Source organism: Anoplolepis gracilipes, chromosome 2, assembly GCF_047496725.1.
Source record: "Anoplolepis gracilipes chromosome 2, ASM4749672v1, whole genome shotgun sequence".
Classification (NCBI taxonomy): domain Eukaryota; kingdom Metazoa; phylum Arthropoda; class Insecta; order Hymenoptera; family Formicidae; genus Anoplolepis; species Anoplolepis gracilipes.
The window spans coordinates 21,677,169-21,700,381 of NC_132971.1; the positions used below are offsets into that span (position 1 = coordinate 21,677,169).

Sequence of the window (23,213 nt, forward strand, 5' to 3'; positions counted from 1 at the left end):
TCGCTTTGATATCGGGGGGGTTTTTTTTTTTTTAATCTGTTGATTTGTATTCTGTTTTTAATTTATTGAATATTTGATTACAATTTTTTGATATCGAAATACTTGTATATTTAAATATACACGATGAATTTGCAGTTTTCATTATAACGATTACAATTATATTTTCGAAACCCCATTAATGTTCGTGTAATATTATTTGAATGAGAGAATTTTCGAAACTTGCACGTTTTCTCATATTTTTCGAAATTAATATTTACTAATCTCTATAGTTGATCAAATGCATTCATTTGCAAATCAATGGTTAAATGGGACTGCGCCGTGCGTCCTCTGGCTGACGTAATTGAGTGGTGCAATCGGTGCAACTGTACTTGGGCCTTTATGACCTAGACAAAACCTTCGAGCGAAAAAAAAAAAAAAAAAAAAAAAAACAATATCAAAGGAATGGCAAATGTAGAATGTCAGAAATATTGATAAATAGAATAGAAAGAAAGATTTCTCGAAGGAAAAGTTTGAAAAAAATTTATAAATATAGTAAATAATCTCGCTTTTAATCACAGATTATATCGGAGCGGTTTATTTTTTATTTTTCATAATTATCATTTGATTTGCAGAATAAAAGGGCGGCAGCGACAAAAGGGTAGAGAATATTTTCTCCAAGCATACATTTTTTACTTTTCGTAAAAATTTATCCACTCGCTCTCTATTTTCTCGTATGACAGTAATCATTTCATATATTGAAGAGATGGTAGAGTTCTCGCAGAGTCCCGTGGTATACGAGTGACGTGTGCGCGGAGGAAATTGAATTAAAAGCTGCAAACTGGCAGGCGATGCAGCGGGTCGGTTATCGAAACGTATATCGTCGCGAATGTATACAGAACGGTGATCTCGGTCCGTGTGAGAGAGAGAGAGAGAGAGAGAGAGAGAGAGAGAGAGAGAGAGAGACGCCACGCGTGTGTGCGTGACGCACGTCGTTTCTACGTACGTTCGTTTCGCAACTCCGCGTTTCGCGCTCCTCTTCTCCTCCTCCTCTTTCTTCTCTCTTCTTCATCGCACGTCCATCTCGTCTCTCCTCGCATGTCCTCTTCGCTAGAGTTCCGCGAGAGAAGAGAAGAGAAGAGAGTACTCGGAGTGCGTGATACGCGAGATTGGCGCAAGGCCAGTCGTCGCGATTGCGTAACTCGCGTCATCGCGAATCGCCCGACGGTGAGCACCGTCGCTGCCTGGACCGAGAGTCTCCTTGGAAGTCGGCTTGAAGGAGGATAAATGAGAAAACGAGATAAACCTGGCTGATCGACGTTGTCGCGGCGGTGCACGAGCGATTTCCTCATCGTGATACATCCGTCGCGTCGACGAGAACGAGCGCGTTCCCTCCGCGCGCGCGCGTGTCTCTCCGTGCCAAAAATTCCGCGCAACTTCGCAAATTAGCGCTGACAGTAATTTATGTACGACAAGTCGCATAACGTTGCGAGAGTCTGTCGATAATAATCATGAGATTTTTTTCTTCTACTTTTATTAAATTTCCGAAAGTAATATATATATATATATATATTTTTTTTTTTTATTTAAAATATTTTCTTATGGTTTCGAAGAAACTATATACTTGTCATGTTTGAAACGTCGCGTCGTCGTAAACAAAATCGTTGTAAACAAAATGATTTGTAATTGGCGAATAATTAACACGACAAGGAAATCCAATTACGCCGCTAAACTGTTTCCTCGTTTTTCTCTTTTCAATTCGCAAGTGATTTAGAGTGCGATAAATCGCGCTATCTAATTGATATAGAGCCAACGATTTTCCAGCTACCGTGATAATACATGCCGACGATCAACCATATTCAGAAAATCTGTGTGTTATTCGATAGTAGAAATTTTTCTTATCGGAATTGGAATATAAATACTTATTCGACATTCTTTTCGATTTCAATCGGCTTGTCGTTATCAGAGCCGTCATTTATCCTGAAACAACTTTAAACAGAAAAACATTGAATGATATCAGTAAACGATATAAAAATACACAGTGAGGAACAAGATAATCAATGAAATATTGTGCTGAAGATATAATTCAACTCTTTTCTTCTTTTTTTGTTTGTTTGTTTTTTTATTTAATCTCACACGTTTTTATTTATTATAGCTTCTATTTTTTTCACAGTTTTTTTTTCACAATTTTTATTTATTTTACGCTTAACACAATTGTTTGATATAAAATTCGCAATATTGTGACAGCTCGTTTAAACCAAGGCATAAACCTCTTAACGCTTCTTATAACTTTAGTCTTTCTTAACGATGAGAGTAACAATTTAAACCAAGGTCCAAGACTATTACATTCATCAAACTGGCATGAAGTGTCAATCTCGTAATATTATATCTCCACGTTATAATTTATGTCGTTTATTCTCAGTTAGCGTTTAATATTGTACGAATGTTTGATGCCACTGTCTGAAATAGAGCCTGACGATTGTCGAATATAGGAGAGACAGGAGAAAAGTGAAACAGGAGGCTGCGATCGCACGCAGACACGATTGGTCATCGTCGACAATCGACACTGACGACGAAATGTCATTGACGTAGTAGCTCTTGTTATCGACGCTCATCAACACGTCACGAACATACGCGCGCATCTTTCGTCGGCTGTTTATAAATATTCGTGTTCTAAAACCCCGAAAAGTCTGTTTGCTCTAGAAGCCTCGTGGCGAGTTACACGAAGCTGGAGGTATTATAAGCGTTTTCTCCACTAAATTAATTTTTTTTTTTTTTTTTTTTTTTTTTTTTTTTTTCGTTGTCGAAGCGACAACAACGAGGTGTTGTCGATTGTACATTTCCTCGTTTGACAAACGACGCGAATAAATATCACAGTTATTGTATCCTCTGTGCTTTTGTCAAATATTGTAATGTCAATATGTTGTTAGTTGAGGCAGAAAAAAAACTTCACGACACTAGTCACATAGGTGTAATGGATTTTGATCTGTAAACATATATAGAGCTTTATGATGAAAATTTTTCTATATAGAACTTGAGTATAGAAGGTATGAGAGAATAAGAGTGACAGATATGTATGTCCCGTCGTTCTGGAATACTAACCGCTTTGATCAAAATAGCAGGTTTTATTCTTTGAGAGAACAACGAGAGTTATATCATTTCGATGAAGAAGATAAGAAGTTATCATTTCGCAATTATATTGTCAGCGATAGAAAAAGAACGTTTACACTATACGTACATACATACCTATTCTCTTTTTTATCTTTAATCTGTCATCTTCAAATAAAGAGCGATAGATATACAGGGTTTTCGAAAAGTGCGGAAACGGTCGAATATCTCGAAAATAAAGCATTTTCGAGAAAAATGTTTCAAATAAAAGTTGTTTGGTTCGAAAAGCGCCATAAAATGGTGCCATTGGTTCGATAGTCGGATGAAGGTTATAAGAAGGTCACCTTGAATTTCTTAAATGAGACACCCTATATATTTATGTATACTCTTGTAGCTTATGTCGAGAGCTTTCCAAAACACCGTAATAAAATATTTTTTCATTAAGTATTTTACGAGATATTTCGTATTTGATGTCAAAATATCGGAATTTTCAAGCCTCATAACTCGAAAAGTACCTAATCGAAAGAAGTTTTTATTATAGTGTTTTGGAAAGCTCTCGAGGTAAGCTACAAGAATATGTGAAGATATATAGGGTGTCCCATTTAAGAAATTCAAAGCGACCTTCATATAACTTTCAAACGATTATCCAAGGTCAAACCAATGGCACCATTTTATGGCGCTTTTCGAACCAAATAAAAAAAAAAAAACTTTGAGACATTTTTCTCTAAAAATGCTTTATTTTCGAGATATTCAACCGTTTCCGGACTTTTCGAAAACCCTGTATATTTCGAGATCTCGCTTGTTCTTTTGATATTTTTGTTTTATTAATCTTATCGTGTTACTATTGTTACATGTGACTCTCATATCGTTGTTATTACACGTTTGACATTCGCACGCGCAAATCCTCGTGTACGAATAATCTCGTGTCAGATGACGTGAACGAGGCGAACGTTAGCCCTTTGACTCACAAAGCCTGCTATTATTATGCTCGGATTATTGACAATCGAACGCCTTCATAATGTCACGCGGCAATTTTTTTGTTTCACCTCCTCCGCGCATTTTCCGTTCGTTCTTTCCAATGGCCAAGCTTTCCTTCCGCGACGCGCGTATAGTGCTTTTTTCCTTCTTTTTTTTATCTCTCTCTCTCTCTCTCTCTCTCTCTCTTTCTCTTCTAGGTCGATCGTGATTTTATTCCTCTCCATTTAATTTTTTATTTACGTCTCTTCGCCGTAACCCATGCGGCGTGGCTCGTCGCTGATAACTGGCGACTAAATCAGAAAAAAAAATGTCCAACATCAACAGGAATGTGCTCATTTAAGGATCATAGACACTATGAAATATGAGAAGAAACCAAGCAAGAGCAAGAAAGCTCTGGGCGCCTTCTTCTATAAATATTAATTAAATAATTGATCGATATTTCTTACGGCTTGTCGAGAACTTTCGAGAAGTATATCATAACAACAATATTTATGTATGTACATTGTAATTCGCGTTTAACGAGCATAACTTGAGAAACGAGAGCAACTTGAAAATGAATATTGAATATATGGAATATATTGGAATATTCAGGGGAAAAATTTTAATACCTCCACGATTCTTGTTTGATGAAGAATCCGCGTTTTTCTCCTCGCGATTGTTAATATTGGCGTGTTAAATAATTTCCGCGCGAATCTTTAGGCTCGTGGAATTCTATGCCGTAACAGATCCATGGTGACGACGATGACGGAGGTAATTATCCGGTAATTCGAGTAATGAGATGATTCATCGCAAAGACGCGACGTCTGCAAGCGACCCATTCCCGTTTACCGTTTAACAAATAATCGCTACTAATTATCGTTTTATCTCTACTCCGTGAAATCAGCAACGATAACAAGTGCAAAAGTATTATAACAACATTTACACAGTGTAATGAGTAGTCAATGTTCCGTGAATAACGATGTATATGAATGTAATACCTACATAAATGCTGAATTTTAAGACGTTTCTCTTAGGTTTACTTTGTATTATATTGCGCATTATTTTATTAAAAATTATCATAAAATAATAAAATAAGAAATTTGTAAAAGAAAAATAATTAATCTAACTTGAGCGAATAAAAAGATTGGCGATAAATCATATCGTCATTTTTTGTAAATGATTTATTAATCTTTTTGAAGTGATTTGAGTTTGACGCTGAATAATTCTCTTATTAATTCAACGATAATAAGTAGTCCAACTTTTGAAATGACGTACAGAAATCAGTTTATATACTTTAAGAAAGTTATATTGTACTTGTCACTTTTTAATTTTTTAATTTTTAACGTTAAATATACGATATACATATACAATATATACAATAAATCTTTTAGTTTCAAATTCCGATTGTAACTATTGGCGAAAAACTATTAATCTCTCAACGTTTTTGTTCGAGTAGGATTGATTCGGATTCTGCGAATGAGCTTTTGTGTAAAAAAACGACTCGACGATAAATCCATTCCCTCTACGTTACGAGGCGCGTTGCACTTGTAACGTAATCGTAAAGTTTCGGGATTTTTTGCCTCAGGGTTCGCCGCGAGGAAAGTAAAAGATGCGGAAACTCGGTGTCCTGAATAAAAGCGGAAACACCACCTTCTTGAAACTTGTTCATAACGTAACACGCGCTTCTCGCGAGAAGCAACTCCGGAAAGAACTGCGAGGGAGGTGACGGCACGAAACGAATGAAAACGGGTAGGAAAGGAAAAAAAGATGGGAGCAGACAGACTCGGTGCTTCGTGTGACGCGTAGCCCAGTAGCACAGATCGCGAGGGTCCGTCAGTGACTCTCAGTTCGACGCTCGACGATAAAATCCCGTGTAATTAGTGATGGAAATCACGATGACTTGAATTAGATATTCGAATGTATCACGAAAAATTCGAGAAATTTATTCTTATAAATTTGAATATTGTACAATCTTGAAGGTGATTGATCTTGAAAAGTTTTGTTTAAGGGTGAGTATAATAAAAATAATACCTGCTTTTATACTTTTCAATAATAATGGACGTTTTAGCTGGACTTTTAAGTAAGTTTTATCATTTACTATCGATGGAAATTAAAAATAACATCTACTTTTTTATCCTTTTCAATAATAATGCCATGTAATTAGTGATGGAAATCACGATGCCTTGAATTAGTTATTCGAATGTATCATGAGAATTTCGAGAAATTTATTCTTATAAAATCGAATATTATACAATCTTGAAAGTGATTGCTTTTGAAAATCTTTGATCTTGAAAAGTTTTTTTAAGAGTGAGTGTAATAAAAATAATACCTACTTTTATACTTTTCAATAATAATGGGCATTTTATCTGGACTTTTTAGTAAGTTTTATTATCAATGGAAACTCTATATTAAATAAACAGATTCTTTGAATGTTTGAATAAAAAGATAGAGAGAGTAAAATTGTATTGGGATATTATAAACAAATATATAACACATTAAATTTGATTTAAACATGAATTATTTATTATGTATGTAGAAACTAAATTTTTATCGATATCTGTCGGCACATAAGAGATCGAAATGATGAATCACTCAAGACCTTCGAGATCTACCAACTTTCAAATTCAACTTTCATTTCGAATAATCGAGCATTCGCAAAACTTGGGCAAACTAAAGTTGTTATTTCAATTTTTTTCACTGCTCACAAATCTTTTACCGTTTACGTTTTCTTTGCTACGTGATATCAGCTTAATTCTCACAATCAGTATTTGACAATTGTCTCCTTGCTGACGACTCGCACTTGAAACTTTGTTGTCCTAGACACTTGCTCTCTGTTTGAGCGCTTATATACAGATAGATACAGCTATTAAACTTGCAGCTTTCAAAATCTTTAAGCACTGGTGCAACGAGTGCTATGAGCTTATGTGAAATTTTTGTAAGAATTTAGATGGTATTATTGAATTTGCAGAAATTATTATGAGATACATTACATCAATTTCTTTTATCTAATTAACGGACAATTTTTTTTATACAATTACTGACATTATAAAAATAATGCCCTCGTATTTAAAAATTAATTCTCATTGCTTTATATACCATAATAATTAAAACAGCGTTCGAATTAATCTCCATACATCGCGGCGTGTTCAAGTAGGACACCTCGGACACTTTGCTCTATTAAAGGAAGACTTGCGCTCGCATTTATATTAATTAAAGAAACAACCTTGACTTAATCTTATTAGGGCTATTAAAGGAATAAATAAAGCTTTGAATTTATTTGTATTGTATTATAAACATTGCTTAAATATGCAACTTTTAAATGGCCGAAAAAAATTGCTGCAAATTTGTCCAAATTTAGTATTTCTGTAAATAATATTATACTTACACTTTATATATTTTTTACAATTTAATCCTTAAATTCTGAAAACTGAAACATCTAAAAAAAAATAGAGAGAATCAAACGTAATAAAAAATCTCCCTGAAAAGCTTTTGCAGGGCGGATTATTTGGATTAAAATACTACAAAACACGAATATATTTTTAAATTTGTTTTTCTAAGAGTGAGTATATAGTAAAAATAATATCTTTTATGATTTTTAACGATAACGGTCGTTTTGTCAGGGCTTTTAAGTAAGTTTTATCGTTTACTGTCAACGAAAATTCTACGTTAAATAAGCCGGTCTTTCGTTTACTTCATTTTCACCCTGTTTATAATAAATTGTGACCATCATTAATTTGAGCGAAACGTTCAGTTAGTTTCCAACACAAATCGCTTCCCCTTGTCTTCTACTTAACATGTTTAATTCGCCACCAAGGCCTCGTTCTTCTCGACAAAATTTCCCTAGAGAGCCATTCGTTACCTTACCACAACCAATGGTTCTTACCCCTTTTCTTCCTTCGTCTTATCACTCCGACAAAATCTATTACTGCATTATCTCTCACTCCGAAAAATTAGCATCTTACGACGTCGTCAAATAAATCTTTCGTTTGAAAGCGTAATTATCTCCCTCCGCGACCTCCTCCCCCTTTCTCCCCCCCCCAAATATTATCATTACGAGCGTCCTAATTGGCTTTCTTCCGTAAACCATGCGTAAGCTCGACTGAATGATTTTTGGCCTAAATTTGATCGAATGTTCGCAACTTCCCTCAAGCTTATCGTTGCGTGGCGACTCGAATAAGAACCGCTGGCCGCGAAGAGCTTGCGCTTTGCCGTTTCGGGGGCGCGGACCGACGTTATGTCGCGACGGGGAGAGAGAGAAAGAGAGAGAGAGAGAGAGTCGCTGGCGAACGAACGACGATTGCGCGCGCAACCGTGTTCGTCGGCGAACGGGTGTTGTTACGACCGCATAGAGGGGCACGAGGGGGGCGAGACAAGAAGGGGGACCGAGGGGGTGCCCGCGAGCCACGGGGCTGGCAAGTCTCGTTGGGTGGCGGCGCGCTCTAGGTCCTCTAGGTAACTTGTTAATTGCAATGGATATCTATAATTTCCTTAGTTAATAGGCTGCAGCTGATCTCGCCGTGTGTCCTGTTTCCGATCGATCGAAAAATCGAAGCTTTTTTTTTTTTTTTTTTTTTTTTTTTTTTTTCGTTTCCTTCTCCCCCCCTCTCCCCGGGCTCGTCCCATTCGGTGAGGAAATGAAAATTCACCGGTCATCGAATGAGCGAAATACATCTTTTCCCTTAGCAGGGATGAAACTGTTTTAAGTTTTTGTATTGATCCGTATTTTTCAATAATACGAGTACGAAAAAATAACTCGTATATATTTGTTTATGTATAGTGTGTTGATATTTGGTGGTTGGCACAAAGCCACTGTTTAATTTACATAAATGAATTATAAACCAAATAAGTTTTCACCAAGTTTTTTCAATTCTGGTTAGGTTCTCAAACGCGGCTTAATTTTATGCACGGGACTCAAGGAGGAAAAGGGGAATTTTCCCTAGACGCGCGCATAGATTCTTGCGGGGCGAGAGAGAAAGAGAGCGAGAGAGAGAGAAATAAGATGGGTCATGACGCGCGGGATGAACACTGTTGGTAACAGAGAGGTGGGGGTGCGCAAAAGCGCAAGGAGTGGGGAAGCAGTCGTTCGGCGGGGGTAGGTATCGCGGCGGTGGGGAACACGGGTCGATGATGCCGGCGGTCCTCGACGACACGAAACGCCAGTCAGTCTCTGGTCCACCCGAAGCCGCGCCGCTAATCCTCTATCTTTCAGCGAACATCGCTCGCCGCAGCCATGGGTGACAAGGTTTGTGCTTAGAGAGCTCTGTCAAGGAAAAGAGAGAATGTGCGTTACGTGTATGTGTGTGTATTGTGTGCGCGCGAGAGAAAGGAAAGAGAAGGGGGAAAAAAACAAAAAAACAAAAAAAAAAAAAAAAAAAACATCATCACGATTATACAAGCGTTTTTGAGAGGTGTAAGCTCGCGCAGTCTTTCGAGGCTGTGCGGAAAGCTTCTATCCAGAGCTCGCATTACGATGAATGCGAGTTTCGTTTGTGCGGAACGGAGAAAAGATAGAAAAAGAGAGCGTCTCTGTCAGTTAGGCGCAGCTGATTCGAATGACAGATCAGGTTGGGACAGATTTGCGGATAGTGATACTTCGGTAACGTGCCTGTCTCTCTCTCTCTCTCTCTCTCTCTCTCTCTCTCTCAGAAATTCTCTTCCAAAGCCATATCTGTGTCAGAGTTAGTTTCAGGAGATCGAACAAATGGGTTCGCGAGATAGCGATTGTGTAGGCTCGAGCGAGAGAGGAAGTTTCGAAAAAGAGACTAGTGGGCTGTCGAACAGGCGCTTCGATCCAGGGAAGGATAAGGGTGGGAGAGAAAGAGAGAGAGAGAGAGAGAGAGAAGAAGAAGAAGATAAGGAAGGGTGCTTTGGAAAGCTCTGCTGTCTCTATCTTTCTCTTTCTCTTCTGTCTCTCTCTCTCTCTCTCTCTCTCTCTCTCGTTCTCATTCTCGTCGCTCGTGTCGCCCTCTTTCTTTCCCCTCTTCCCCTCAGGTTTCCGTCGCACTTCCCGGTGATCAGTTCTGTCAGTGCCGTTATCAGGAAAGCGAGAAACTTCCTCGTTCGGCTCGAAAACTTCCTCGATCTCTCCTTTTCGCTTCGTCTTCTGTCTCGCGCACGGCTCCTCCCTCCGTGTCTCTCCTCTCTTCCGTTCGTTGACTCGTGCGACACCGTGGAACATGGTAAAGTTTTTCAACGCATATTTTCAACTCTATGCTTGTATTGTACAGACTTTTCCCCTGTTCCATTTTTAGAACTTACACTTTTGTTAATAGCTTCCGTCGCGCCTCGCTTTTCTTGACAGAATGACGCGATATTTGGCCTCTTATCTAAATGTCAACGTGCAATCAACGTCTAATGCCGCCCTCGTGCTACCATCTAAGCGAATGACATGTGTATGATATTTGTTAAGGAATTAATTGCGTTGGTAATTGTCAAGACATTCTCAATGGACGTTTTCCGGAAGTGCCCATTCTTCGAGGTGGACAACTATTCGGACATTCTTGGCTCCATTGTGGAATATCTTTTTCTACAGCTTCTCGACACATTGTGAATTATAGAGACCAATCGCTCGATGGTCTTGTCGGCCATTAGACAGGATAGAATCGTCCGCGATCTGCAAGCTCGAAGAAAATGCTCCGATCCGTTCCATCCGATGTAAATGTAGCGCTTAGTGATTTTCTCGGCGCGCTTCTGCGCAGATTGGACACTCAAGCTTGATCGCAAGGTTGTCTCTCTATGTGGAAAATCCCAATCTTCATATCTTATCGTTAGTGGGTCCAATGTATCCGGTTGGTCCTGATGATAATTGGTAGCGATTTTGGAATAGTTTGTTTCGCTCGTTTTATTCTCGTTTGGCTTTTCAAATCGATCAATTACGTGCGTTATTGTCGTCGTCGTCGTCGTCGTCACCGTCGTCGTCGTCGTCGTCGTCGTGGAAGTAGCGAAAGGATGGATCGACGACGACCGTTATTTTTAGAGTCGCGCTAAAGTTCAATCGTTGCAAACCCGTATGTCGGGCATAAGTTGCTTGGAAAAAGGTAGATGATAATTTTCATTACATTTTCATTAGATGGAAATTAAACGAAACGACCAACTCTAATACAATGTCTATCTCATCTACAGGCCTGTGTCTCGTTTGATAAATATTTTACATTAATTACAAGACGTGTTTGTTGTCGGTTTATCAAATTTAATTACATTAACACAGTTCAATTTTCTGGCGTACTAAAACTTTATGTGTGTGTACGTGTATAAGTGTATAAATATATAATGAATATGTGTTTTAGTAATACATTGTTATCGTCCTAACTATCGATTTTTGTACATCATAATAGCTCATTAAATTGGGCATTTGAGCTTTTTTGGCTTGTTGATTAGTCTTTCAAGCATTCAGGGATTACATCTCGAAAAATAAATGACACTCGAATCAGCTTTGATTCAGTTGCTTCCAGATTCTGGACTCTTCTCGTACTTGACTCGTCATCTTGAATTCTACGAATGGTCGAAACGAGTACCTAACCTCAAGGATTACACAAGTGACACGCCCTAATCAGAATCTCCATCACTCTCATTATATTTTTTCTCCTATTGCCCTTCACTAACAACATTTCCTTCCACCGATTTTCTATTAATTATTTTATTACATTTCTATCATCCGGATTGATCACACGAAGGCCAATGTGAAACGTTTAATTTTGATTATTATGTAATTGAAAAAACTGAGGGATGTCTTATTAATCTTATTCAAAACTTTCAATAACATTCCTTAGGAAATTTCTTAAGAAACATTTGCGTGTCGATGGTATCGAAAGGGCTGCTGTCGAGTGCTACTAATAACTTTGCTTAATCTCACGTAATAATCTCAGGATGTATTTTCTCAAGAGGATATGTCAGAGTGCCAAATGTGAATGTAACTCTTTTTTCTTTCTTTAAATGTCTTTGAGATAGCGAAGAATATGCGTGAATTTGGGATAGGTAGCTGGCTAGCTCGCGCTCAATTGGAAAGGTCGATTTCTTTTCAGAGTCCCTTGCCTCTTTACGTTTTCCATTCATTGAAATTTCTTCGACCAACTTGCTTCGAGCCACTCGATTATTCATCATCGTCTTTGTCGTCTTCCTCCTTGTCGCCGTTGTTGTCGTCCTGCAAGTGATGTATCCCGTGGTATTGCGCGACATTAAATCACCAATGTTTAACATCAAACATTCAATCGGCATCGATCGTTCAGATTAGCCTACTCGGCTCTGCCAACCGACAATGAATGAGATTATTCGCGTTTTCTTAAATTTACCAGGTTAAACGATTCAACCTTTGACTTTTCTATACTTTTTTAGGCCTTACGTAAGGATCTAAATTTACTTTACGCAACAATGTAAAGTTTGTCTTAGATATATGAATTCTTAAAGCTTATTTTTAAAATACCTTGTAGCAGAAAGTAGAGATTTTTTCCATGAAAAATTAATTTTCTTTCTTTTATTATTATATTCTTGTTCGGCATCTTTTTTTTTTTTTTTTTTTTTTTTTTTTATACATCGTGAATAGAAATTCTAATAGCGTTATGATTGAATCTATGCCAAATATCGTACTAATTTGATGCACACATTAGTTTTCTTATTGACATAACCACACGCAAAGCTAAACTGCTGCATCGCGTATATTTGATTTATGCGAACATGGTTTCATATCTTAGCCTTGTGGTAATAAGAGCATTTCTTATCGCTCTTCCGCAATGTCTTAATCACCGATTTTTTTCTTTTTTTACTTAACGTTATCTATTACGCATGCATTACGGTAACAAACGGGGTACATAAACGTCGGCTGATTCCTTTGACTTTCGTTAAATGATAACCTTTATTGTTAGACTTATTGTTAGTAATTAGGCAAGAGTACTTTGCGACATGAATTTACATGATATTATAATGCATGCCTTTGAATAGTATTAATAGCCTATAAAACAATGTCTTAATCACACTTAATTCTCCGTGAAAGAAAAAGGGATAGATATAGCTTATAACTTGATTGAACGGAAAATATAGAGAGATATTGATCGTTCAATCAAATTTAAAGAATTAATATTTGAGTTAAACACAATGAAAAATCTGACAATCTTTCGAGAGTGCTCAAACTTTAACGTCGAGGCCGTTTTTTTTTTTTTTTCGCGAAATTGAATTTTTTGCAGACTCTCGTTGACAATTTGGACGATAATTAAAATTTCGTTTTTATTTCTCGCAGTATTTACGTTATTTATTTCAAGCAACTGCGATTAATGTAAAAAACATTCCCTCCCTCCCTCCCTCCCTCCCTACCTAGCTATCGGCCTGCCTGCAGTTCACCTGACATTTCCACCGGTGCGATCACGTGCCGGCCGAACTTTTGCTCCGCACTCGACGCGCCACCCAATTTACCGGTGCCACCCATCGAAGAGAAAATCGATGGTGACGAGGCGACTACGACGAGGAGCTCTCTTTTTCGAGACTTCTCGGCCTTGTATTGTTCGCTTTGCCGATTACCAAAATCGTAAAATCGCTGCTCGCATGGTACGCGCGAGTCATATCGTCGCGACTCTCTCCATTGATGAATCATCGATCAGCTGATTCTCGATGATACATTCTCGTGACACGTGGAGAGATGTTTGTTCTCGACGAGTCAACGGTATTTAACTTTCACTCCCCGCTCGTTTTATAATTTGCCACAATTTGCCTCAATTCAGTAATATCGGCGACTATAAAATCGTCGCTATTTCCGAGTGAAATCCTCAGAATAGCACACCAGCTTTCAGTTGGAACGAAACTCGTCCGTCAACTGGATCGATATCTATGGTATATTTAAGGGCTGCTAGTTCAGAGCGCAAGTCCAATCTCTAAATAAAACGCTCGATACTAAATTGGACGGTCTCTTGTATTTTCCCTCGCTTTCGCTTGGCTCTCTATCTCATTATATTTATTTTCGGATTGATATCATGTTATTTTAGCGTTAAAGATCTGACATGTGTCCGATTGAATCCTTCTTCTAAGGAAACCAGCAAGTTTTAAATTGTAAGACAAATGTAAGATTGAAGAAGAAAAAGTTGATTTCAACGTGTGTAGAAATAAGTTGAAACAAACGGAATTGAGATATCTCGGAAGTTAGATAACTCTCAGGTCTCTTGGGAGCGAACGTTACCTCTTTTCCAGTTTATTCTTCTAATTCTGATCATTAGTAAGTAGATATATTTTTATCTAATCAATATATACTGTCCTTGACGCGCGAGTTTGTTACTTTTATTCGATTCAGCTTCCAATTCTGTCCATCCGCTTTTATATCTTTTTAACGATTTAAATGTCGTTAGTGTGCCACGTTAGTATGCTATATTTTAATTTTAATTTATTTTTTCAACTAATAGTATTTATTTTACGTTTAAATCGCATATAATAAAATGATCTTTCGAAAATTTTATCGTATTTCATATTTATCGTAATTGAGTTAAAAACACGTTTTATATCGTGTTCAAATCAACACAATAATAAATCACAAAAGTTCAAATTATTATGTACATAGTTCCACTTACAAATTGTTAAACAATTTTTATTTTCAAGTGAAATGACGTTGATTTTTTGTAATTCGTTAATAATGACTCGATTTAACGATCATTCTGATGTTCATTAATAGGATAAAACACGAGTCGTGCAGGTGATTATGTGAAATTTTGCCAATTTATTAATGTTTCTACGTCTCACTTTTATCGATAAGTTTGTGAAAATAAAATTCTTCAACAAAAGAGGATGTGAAAGAAATTTTCTATATTTTTTTTAAAAATAAAATCGTATTAATATTAATTAACAATTATTTTTATTTTCATTGTCAAGTATTGAGAATGGAGATTGAATTCAAGCTGAAGATAAATTAAGCTTATCACTTTATTCTTTGAAATCCCGCTGTAAATCTGATTGTGATCCATCGGATTTAATTGCTTTCTCGAGGACTTTCATTTAAAATCTTTGTAGTTCTTCTAAAGTGACCGTAGCCTTTATTGGACCGGAAAAGTAATCAGGAAAATGTGTAAAGACTAGAAACAGTAAAAGTTGAAAATGAAAAATTCATTCTTTTATGTAAATTAAAACTCTGTGAAATTTCATGGGATTTCACATGATAACGACATGAGAATGCGAATGACACTACTGATATAAGTCAACAAAACATTTGTTTTGCGATAGTAACAAAAGATTTATTTGTATATATATATATATATATATATATATATTGTGCTCTTCTAATACTTGAGAGACTAAAAAAGTAGAACTTGTCAGACTCATATCGAACTATGAACTTTTGCAAGAGCTGGAATGTGGAACATCATTTATGCCATGATCGAATGTATCGATCTCTCATAAAAGTGTGTGTACGAAAATATATAGTAATACTATTCAAAGGAATTAGTTTCTTTTATAATGTTATCTCGATATTGGATAAACATGTTTGTAAATGTTTATGTAATTTATTGACACAAATATATTTAGGGATATCTAAGTAAGTTTATACGATCGCTCGAATCTATTTTCAATTTGGAAGGTCAAAAGGTGACAAATTGGGTTGATATTCTTATTATTTTCTCGAAATTGCTATGCTAATAAATTCTATTAAAAGGATTCTATTAAGTGTTAAAGGAAAGGAGGTTCACTTTATTTCCTAAGGATCGTTTGTATCTCTCTTCTACTCTCTCTTTGTATATGTAAACAAATTTTCCTCTTTATAGTCAGGAGGAAACATCTTAAACAAATATTTGGGAGAGTATCTTTATTTAAAATTACTTCTCCTGTCTTCGATGGACATAAAAACCAAATAGTTTTTAATATTCTCCATAAAAACACGATATTTTCGGAGAGGTTGATCTAGTTTTTTTAAGCATCGTGATACATGAAGCGTCACGTTTTCTATCGCAAGTGACGAGGAGACGTAGCTTTGATCTTGGATGCCTCAGCATCTTCCTTGCGTTTTCCTTCTCGATGCTCGTCGCATCCGCGGAATTATGCGCGATTCTCTCTTCCCCTCTGTTTTACCACGAACCTGACTCGATCTCGAAACCAAAATGAACTGGCACGAACCGGTCGCGTACCGGTATCGTATGGAAAGAAAAAAATAGCGATTGCGCGCATGTGAATGCACACATCAGCTCGCCTTCTCTGCTGTATGTTGACCTTTTCTCCTTTATCCAACGAATGAATGAATAAATAAATAAATAAATAAATAAATAAATAAATAAATAAATGAGTTTTCGCGTCAGAGATGCAAGTATATATTTTTTGACAAATTCTTCAATTGTACAAAATTTTATTTTCGTTTCCATTCTACATTTTTAAATAACAGTGGCCTTGTTCTGCTACGATTATGATTCATACATTTATGTAACAGAAGTCATTAGTAATAATAAAATTGAATATGTATTTGAAAAAACAATATTTTTTTTAATGAAAAGTTGAAGAAAATTGAGTCAAAGTCAAGGATTATTGATTTTAATCCTATATATTTTATTTACATTTACAAATAAAGATCGGTTTTATATAGCTTTAAATTATCCTAATTTGATTTGATTCTTATTTATTCCGACTCGAATTCGGCTTGCATCATTGATTTTCATTGAAATTCTCACAAACGACGAGTAAATATAATAGTTAAATAAACTGACTGATAATATTGCGCATGCATTATATTTTTGTCATTTTCTTTTTTTTTCACGCACGCTCTACCTTCGACATAGATTTATTTAGATCGTAGGTTGAATACGTAAGCGCGGAAAATTCATGCTATTCCATGCGTCTTTTTTTCTTGCGAGGAAAAATCTGTCTACAATGCATTTTATTCTTTAAAACTGAGGATAAGAAAAACTTGTAAATTAACTGGAAGAAACTGCGGAAAGAATATTTATAACGGTAATAATTTATAAATAACGGTAAAATATTTTGTCATTTCGTCGTTTCTTTTTCAATAGGAAAAGAAAAAAAAATGAAAAGCGTGGCGCTCTTTCTTTTCTTTGTACGGAGTTTTTTTGTTTAATCTTGTCCGATTGTGCGGATTATGATGACAAATTCTCATGGCGGATATATTGAAACGCTAAGAGTGTCAAGGCAAAGAAGAAAAACCGATTGGCATGCTGCTGATCCCTTGTTGAACGCCGCTGTGTCAATAAGCTGCGCTAACTCGATCGCGTGCTGGTCATTACGAGAAAATTGTATTGTGAAAACTTCCATGACACGCCGATACACGCGATCCATGTAAATAGCAAAATTTCCTTTATCAAGTAGATATTCCAAAACGCTGTTTGCGAGACGCTGTTTGCGATTGTGTAATTGCATAAAACCGTTGCAGACTACATAAATGCATTAGAGAAAATGCACCGAGAAAATGTATGTATGTATGTACATACATATGTACAATTTCTCTATTGTTTTAATGTGTCTATACGTCCTATTAATCATGCTCTCGTGTGTTATGCTAATACTCTTCTGTTGTGCAAATCTTTTAAGACACATAATTGAGTATCGTCATTACATTCTGAAAATAACATGTCATAAAAAAAAGAGCTTGTTCTCTCTGGGTTGTCATTACTAGTAAATATGCTTAAAAAATTTCTGTATTTTTTTTTTTTTTTTTTTTTTTTTTTTTTTGACAAAGAGTAAAACGTTCTCGTCTAAAGTGTATTACAGAAAATTGCAAAATAATTGCAAAGGACTTTGTTAAATTTCGATGTTGAAAAATTAATAAAAAGCCGGTTTTTAAGTTGGATAAACTAGGGTATGATGACCATACGGAAAAGATGGCCATGTAATTTTTTCAATAATCGATATTTACAGTAGTTTATGTGCATACATTATTATATAATAATGTATGCACATAACTGTTGTAACGTCGAATAAATGACAGTTAAGCTGTCGTAATCGACGTTAGACATATTATAAAGATTTGTAAATGGTTATATGATCTGTGATTTTAATTTTTGTTTTCACTTTTATTTATAATAATATTATGGCCATCTTTCCTTAAAAATTGGGTAAGATGTACTATTTTAATAATATAAAATTTCTGTTAAATATTTTCCTTTTAATTTCGATAATATTACGTAATTGAAGCTTCAGTGAAGATAATGTGTCAAACACTATTAAAAAATAAAATGTGTATGTTTTTTGCATTAAGCAAAAAACTATGTGCATCTTAGCCGAGTTTACCCTACATAATAACAAAAACACTGTGACACGTCATTCCAACAACACGACGACCACGACCACGACGACGATATTATGTGTACGGAAATTAGTCTCCTCTTTGTTTGGCACATAATATTTATTGACGAATTGAGCGTGTGCGTTTGCTCGCTCGGTCGTTCGTTCCGTCAGTGAAAAAGCGCCAGATGACGATGCACGCGCGCGAGAAAAAGAACGGGGAGGGAGGGAGGGAGAACCTTAACGGCTATGACATAAATACATTCAATGTCTCAAAGACTTTCAGGGACAGTCGGACGAGAATAGACGAAAATCCAATTTTAATCACAGAACTCCGACCCGCGCGCGTTTGCCGCGCCCCGTTTCACGATATATGTGTGCGTATCTTCAGAAAGTTTCTACTCTTTTACAGAGACTTATTCTTTCGAATAAAAAAGCCTGTGATTTTCGAATATATACATATATCACAGACGTAGTAATGGAAAAAAGAATGCGCCTCGGTTAGTTGTCGCGCTTTCATCGACGATGAAAGCGCGAACGAATCTATCGCGTGTCTCTCTTCGACGATCTGAGCGGATTTTAATGTTTGATATATATATATATATATATATATATATATATCTTAATTCGTGATTTGCAGATTTCTCTTGAAAATATTTTCTTTAATATGTTCTACCCGAATAAGCTTCCCACAGTGTGTATTGAACGTTCCATTAGTCATTTGCGCGACTCGTCGGATGATGAAATAATGGAATCATGCTAATCGAAAAAATGAATTTGCAAAGTTTAATCTGGGACGAGACTGAATCTCGGAACGCGAAAATATAGTTGCGATGACACACAAATCTTCGCGTAGGTACCCTTTTCAAAGAGGAATGAGATAATTGAAGCAGAAAAGGTCTCAAATTATCAAGTCTTGAAAAGATATATATTTCCTTGTAACATTAATGAATATGCATCTGCAGATGATTCTTTAATCATTGATTTGTTACAAACATTTTCTGTGCGAAAAGTCATTAATTATCTTCTTTATGACTTTTTTTTTTTTAAATTATATATACAAATGATAATCATGCGATCTATTGACTATGAAATTATTATTAATATTATAATAGCTTTATCGAAATTTTTTGATACGACAAGATGATTTGAAACATTATTAATGCTTCTCGAAATATATGCACATAATTATCATTAATTATTCCTCATATCTTTTAGAAATTTTATCTGGTTTTGGAAAAAGAAGATGAATACTTCTTTCTCTGTAAAGACACCATGAATTACGTAAATGGATCATTTTTTATTTGCACGTGGAAGCGCGTTACGTACATTGAGTAGAAACCGAGCAAGTTTTTATTTCAACATTTTTCTAAAGTTCATCTATTGTCATTAGATGACACCGAGTGTGTTTCATACACTTCCCCAATCTTTGTTCCTTTAGACTCGAATATGTTTAATTTAAGCTTCTAATTTCGCGATAAGTAAAAAATTATAAATTGTAATTGCACTCGTAACAAGTGCTCGATACACATGAATTACAAAGTTGCACTTCAACGTCACGCGATTTATAATAATTCCTTCAAGGTAAACGATGCGAAAACTTTTTGCAAATAGCAATCGGGAGATTAACGGAGTAATTTATGTCTCGGATATATCTAATTGGATAACGTTATATAAAATAGAGATAAAGTAACAGAAATAAGAAATGACACGTAGAGGTGAGAGAGAAAAAAACCTTTGCATTTTAAACTCTTAATTTACTCCAAGTTGTTGTTCGAAGAATTATTTAATTTTTGCGTAACACCAATCGCGTGCTTTTGATTGCCAAGTATATTTATTTTAAATTGCTCGCTTCTAAATATCCATCCGTTGCGGATTGTAATTGTGTCGACGGAAATAGTAAATCTTGTAAGACACAAAGGGATAGTAAAACAAACGAGTAAACAGATGGATTAGATAAACGTGACAGACGTATGAATGTATTCCTTCCGGCATAACTTCTGTAAAAGCACGAGAGTGAAATGTGATATAAATATAAACGTACAAAAAGATTGAGAAAACACTTGACAGAATTAATATTCAAACACTTTTTCTAATTGTTAATTATTGAATTGAAATTATAGTTGATAAAATAAAAACTGAATCGTTACTGAAACTCATAAATTAAGCGAAATATTGTAAAAAAAAAAAAAAAAAAAAAATACCGACTGTCACGTTCCTCGCGGAAAATAGGTGCGAGATGCATCCGAGAAAACTCAGTCTACCCGACAAGGCACGTTTGATACCTACATGGTTGGGAGGGGGGTGGGGGAGAAGAGGGAAAGAGAGAGAGGGAGACACGTAGCGTGCTCGAGTTAAATGACCAATCTCTCCCTCTTGACCCAATTCGTAAAACGTCCTGTGCCACGCACTCCGCGTGACGTCACGCGCGCAGATCTCTCCTCTCGGTTGCGACAGTGAGTAATGCGTGAGGGTGCGTGCAAGGCCAGTCAGCCAGTCAGCCAGTCAGCCAGCCAGCCAGCCAGCCAGCCAACCAGCCAGCCAGCCAGCCAGCCAACCAGCCAACCAGCCAGCCAGCCAGCCAGCCAGCCATCCAGCCAGCCAGCCAGCCAGTTGCACGGCAACGTGGTATTCGCGTTCTAAACGACAACGGCCGAATATCGACCGCATGACAAATGTCTCGTTCATATCGTCATATGAAGACTATGGGAGACATTGGAAACATTCGTCTAGCCGAGGGTGCGCGAGTTGTCGGACGGAAACGAAACGACGAGTCCGCCTCCTCGAATCGATAAACCAAAGTTTATTCGAATATATCGAATATCGCTTCTAATCAGTTTTTAAAGCCCTCTTTAAGATGGATGTTAAGACGGAGTCTCGATCGATTATCCTCTCTATCTGCTAATGCAAAACACGTGTAATATATTATACACGAGTCGCGCAGTTTGTTATGTCATCTGCGAGCTTGATCGTATTAACTTGGGCTCAAGGGACTATATCTAGTGGACTAAGAATTTTGATGCCCCGATCAATCACGTGTCTCTCTCAGTAGGGCAATCACGCGTGAATGGCACGTGTAATGTTTTATGAGTGTATGAAAATAGTATCAATGATTTTTCTTAATCATACACTTGTTTTTTTTCTTCCTAGGCGGCAATATTTGAATATTCGGCAGGCCTAAATTATTCACGATATATATATATATATATATATATTGCAGCCGATATATACTAGCTGAATAATATCGATCTGCAATAAAGCCGCGCGCGTGTGCCTTCCTCATAAATAATTTAATTCTGTTCCGTTTACGAAATTGCCTTTTGCGTTTCGTCGCGAAATACCGTTCAATGTCAATCGCGCGCGCGCGCGCGCGCGCGCACACGATTGACCATTGTGTATTTTACAACGGCATTGTCACTTTTGACCAAGGGAACTAGCGTGTTCGATCCCGCACCGTCAACGCGGTGAGATCCAACAAGGTGCAAAGTATTTGCCAAGCGTCGCTATTTTTAAATGTACATTTCGCATTATAACCGGAGGAGTCTCTTGATGATCCGGCCTAGGTGCGCGATATATACCGATCGATAAAGTAAAAGTTCATGTTTCTTCCTTTCTTTAGACCTGTCTACACTATTATGCTATTATTTTCCGTTCGTCTTTTTTTAATAATTAAAATAAGATATTCTATTTTTTTTTAATTAATTTAATTTATTTAATTTATTTAATTTATCTTTCCTACACATTAACATTCTTCCACGCACATATCACATTTGCAATCTTCCTGCCAGGCTAAAGAAATATGAATTGATCTGTATTCTTTAGATCTGTCTACACCATTATTTTCCGTTCGTCTTTTCTTAATAATTAAAATAAGATATTCTATTTTTTTTTAATTAATTTAATTTATTTAATTTTTCTTTCCTACACATTAACATTCTTCCACGCACATATCACATTTGCAATCTTCCTGCCAGGCTAAAGAAATATGAATTGATCTGTATTCTTTAGATCTGTCTACACCATTATTTTCCGTTCGTCTTTTCTTAATAATTAAAATAAGATATTCTATTTTTTTTTAATTAATTTAATTTATTTAATTTTTCTTTCCTACACATTAACATTCTTCCACGCACATATATCACATTTGCAATCTTCCTTCTAGGTTAAAGAAATATGAATAGATCTGTCTACATCATTATTTTCCGTTTGTCTTTTCTTAATAATTAAAATAAAATATTCAATTTTTTTAAATTTATTTAATTTATTTAATTTACCTTTCCTACAAATTAACATTCTTCCACGCACATATCACATTTGCAATCTTCCTGCCAGGCTAAAGAAATATGAATAGGAAATTTTTATAAACGGAGCATTGGGCGTTATAACGAGATTGCAATTATATTTGAACGTTTATACAAAATTTCCAGTATTTATATTTTGTCTTGTTTGATAAACTTTATAAAAATGATAAAATTTGAGAGATGCATCTTAAATAAATCATATTGCTCAATTTTTCACACGCTGTTAACGAGAACGAGTTATTATCTATTTGTTATCTATCGATACGAACAGAGATATATTAAATAGCAACTAGATAAGCTCGATAGACATCTGTGGGATTTGAGAAAAGATTATAAACAACGGGTTAATTAAAAACGACCTGACTAGCCAAAATTATTCAATTTATTTACACGACGTTTCGACCATATGGTTGTGGTCCTTTTCAAGTGTAACTATAAAGAAAATAAATAACGGATCAAACATTGATATATGGATACAATTTTTAACGGATTTAAGCCAAACAATACAACATAATGGCGTTATAAAACTAGTCTACTCACACGTAAATTAAGAAAGAGAAGAAAGAATCCAATGAGACATGTTTAAAGGTAGAACTTTGGCTAGTCAGGTCGTTTTTAATTAACCCGTTGTTTATAATTAAATACTAGCGACTTTAATAACTTATAATTTTTAGAAAAGAT

At 36.0% G+C, this 23,213-nt stretch overlaps 1 protein-coding gene across 9 annotated transcripts in view; it reads left to right on the forward strand.

Annotated features, from left to right (window-relative positions):
* Positions 1–23,213, forward strand: part of Atpalpha (sodium/potassium-transporting ATPase subunit alpha) — a 72,180-nt gene that overhangs the window by 20,891 nt on the left and 28,076 nt on the right. Inside the window, exon 1 of one of the 9 annotated variants that reach the window (XM_072911205.1) lies at positions 9,135–9,283. The exons of 4 other annotated variants lie outside the window; for them this stretch is intronic. In XM_072911205.1, the coding sequence (XP_072767306.1) occupies positions 9,272–9,283 (12 nt within the window). In that variant the 5' untranslated portion in view covers positions 9,135–9,271. Of the gene's footprint in view, positions 1–9,134; positions 9,284–9,941; positions 10,221–23,213 lie in introns of those variants that run through there. 4 more of the 9 variants (XM_072911201.1, XM_072911202.1, XM_072911203.1 and 1 more) reach the window with 4 other exon arrangements.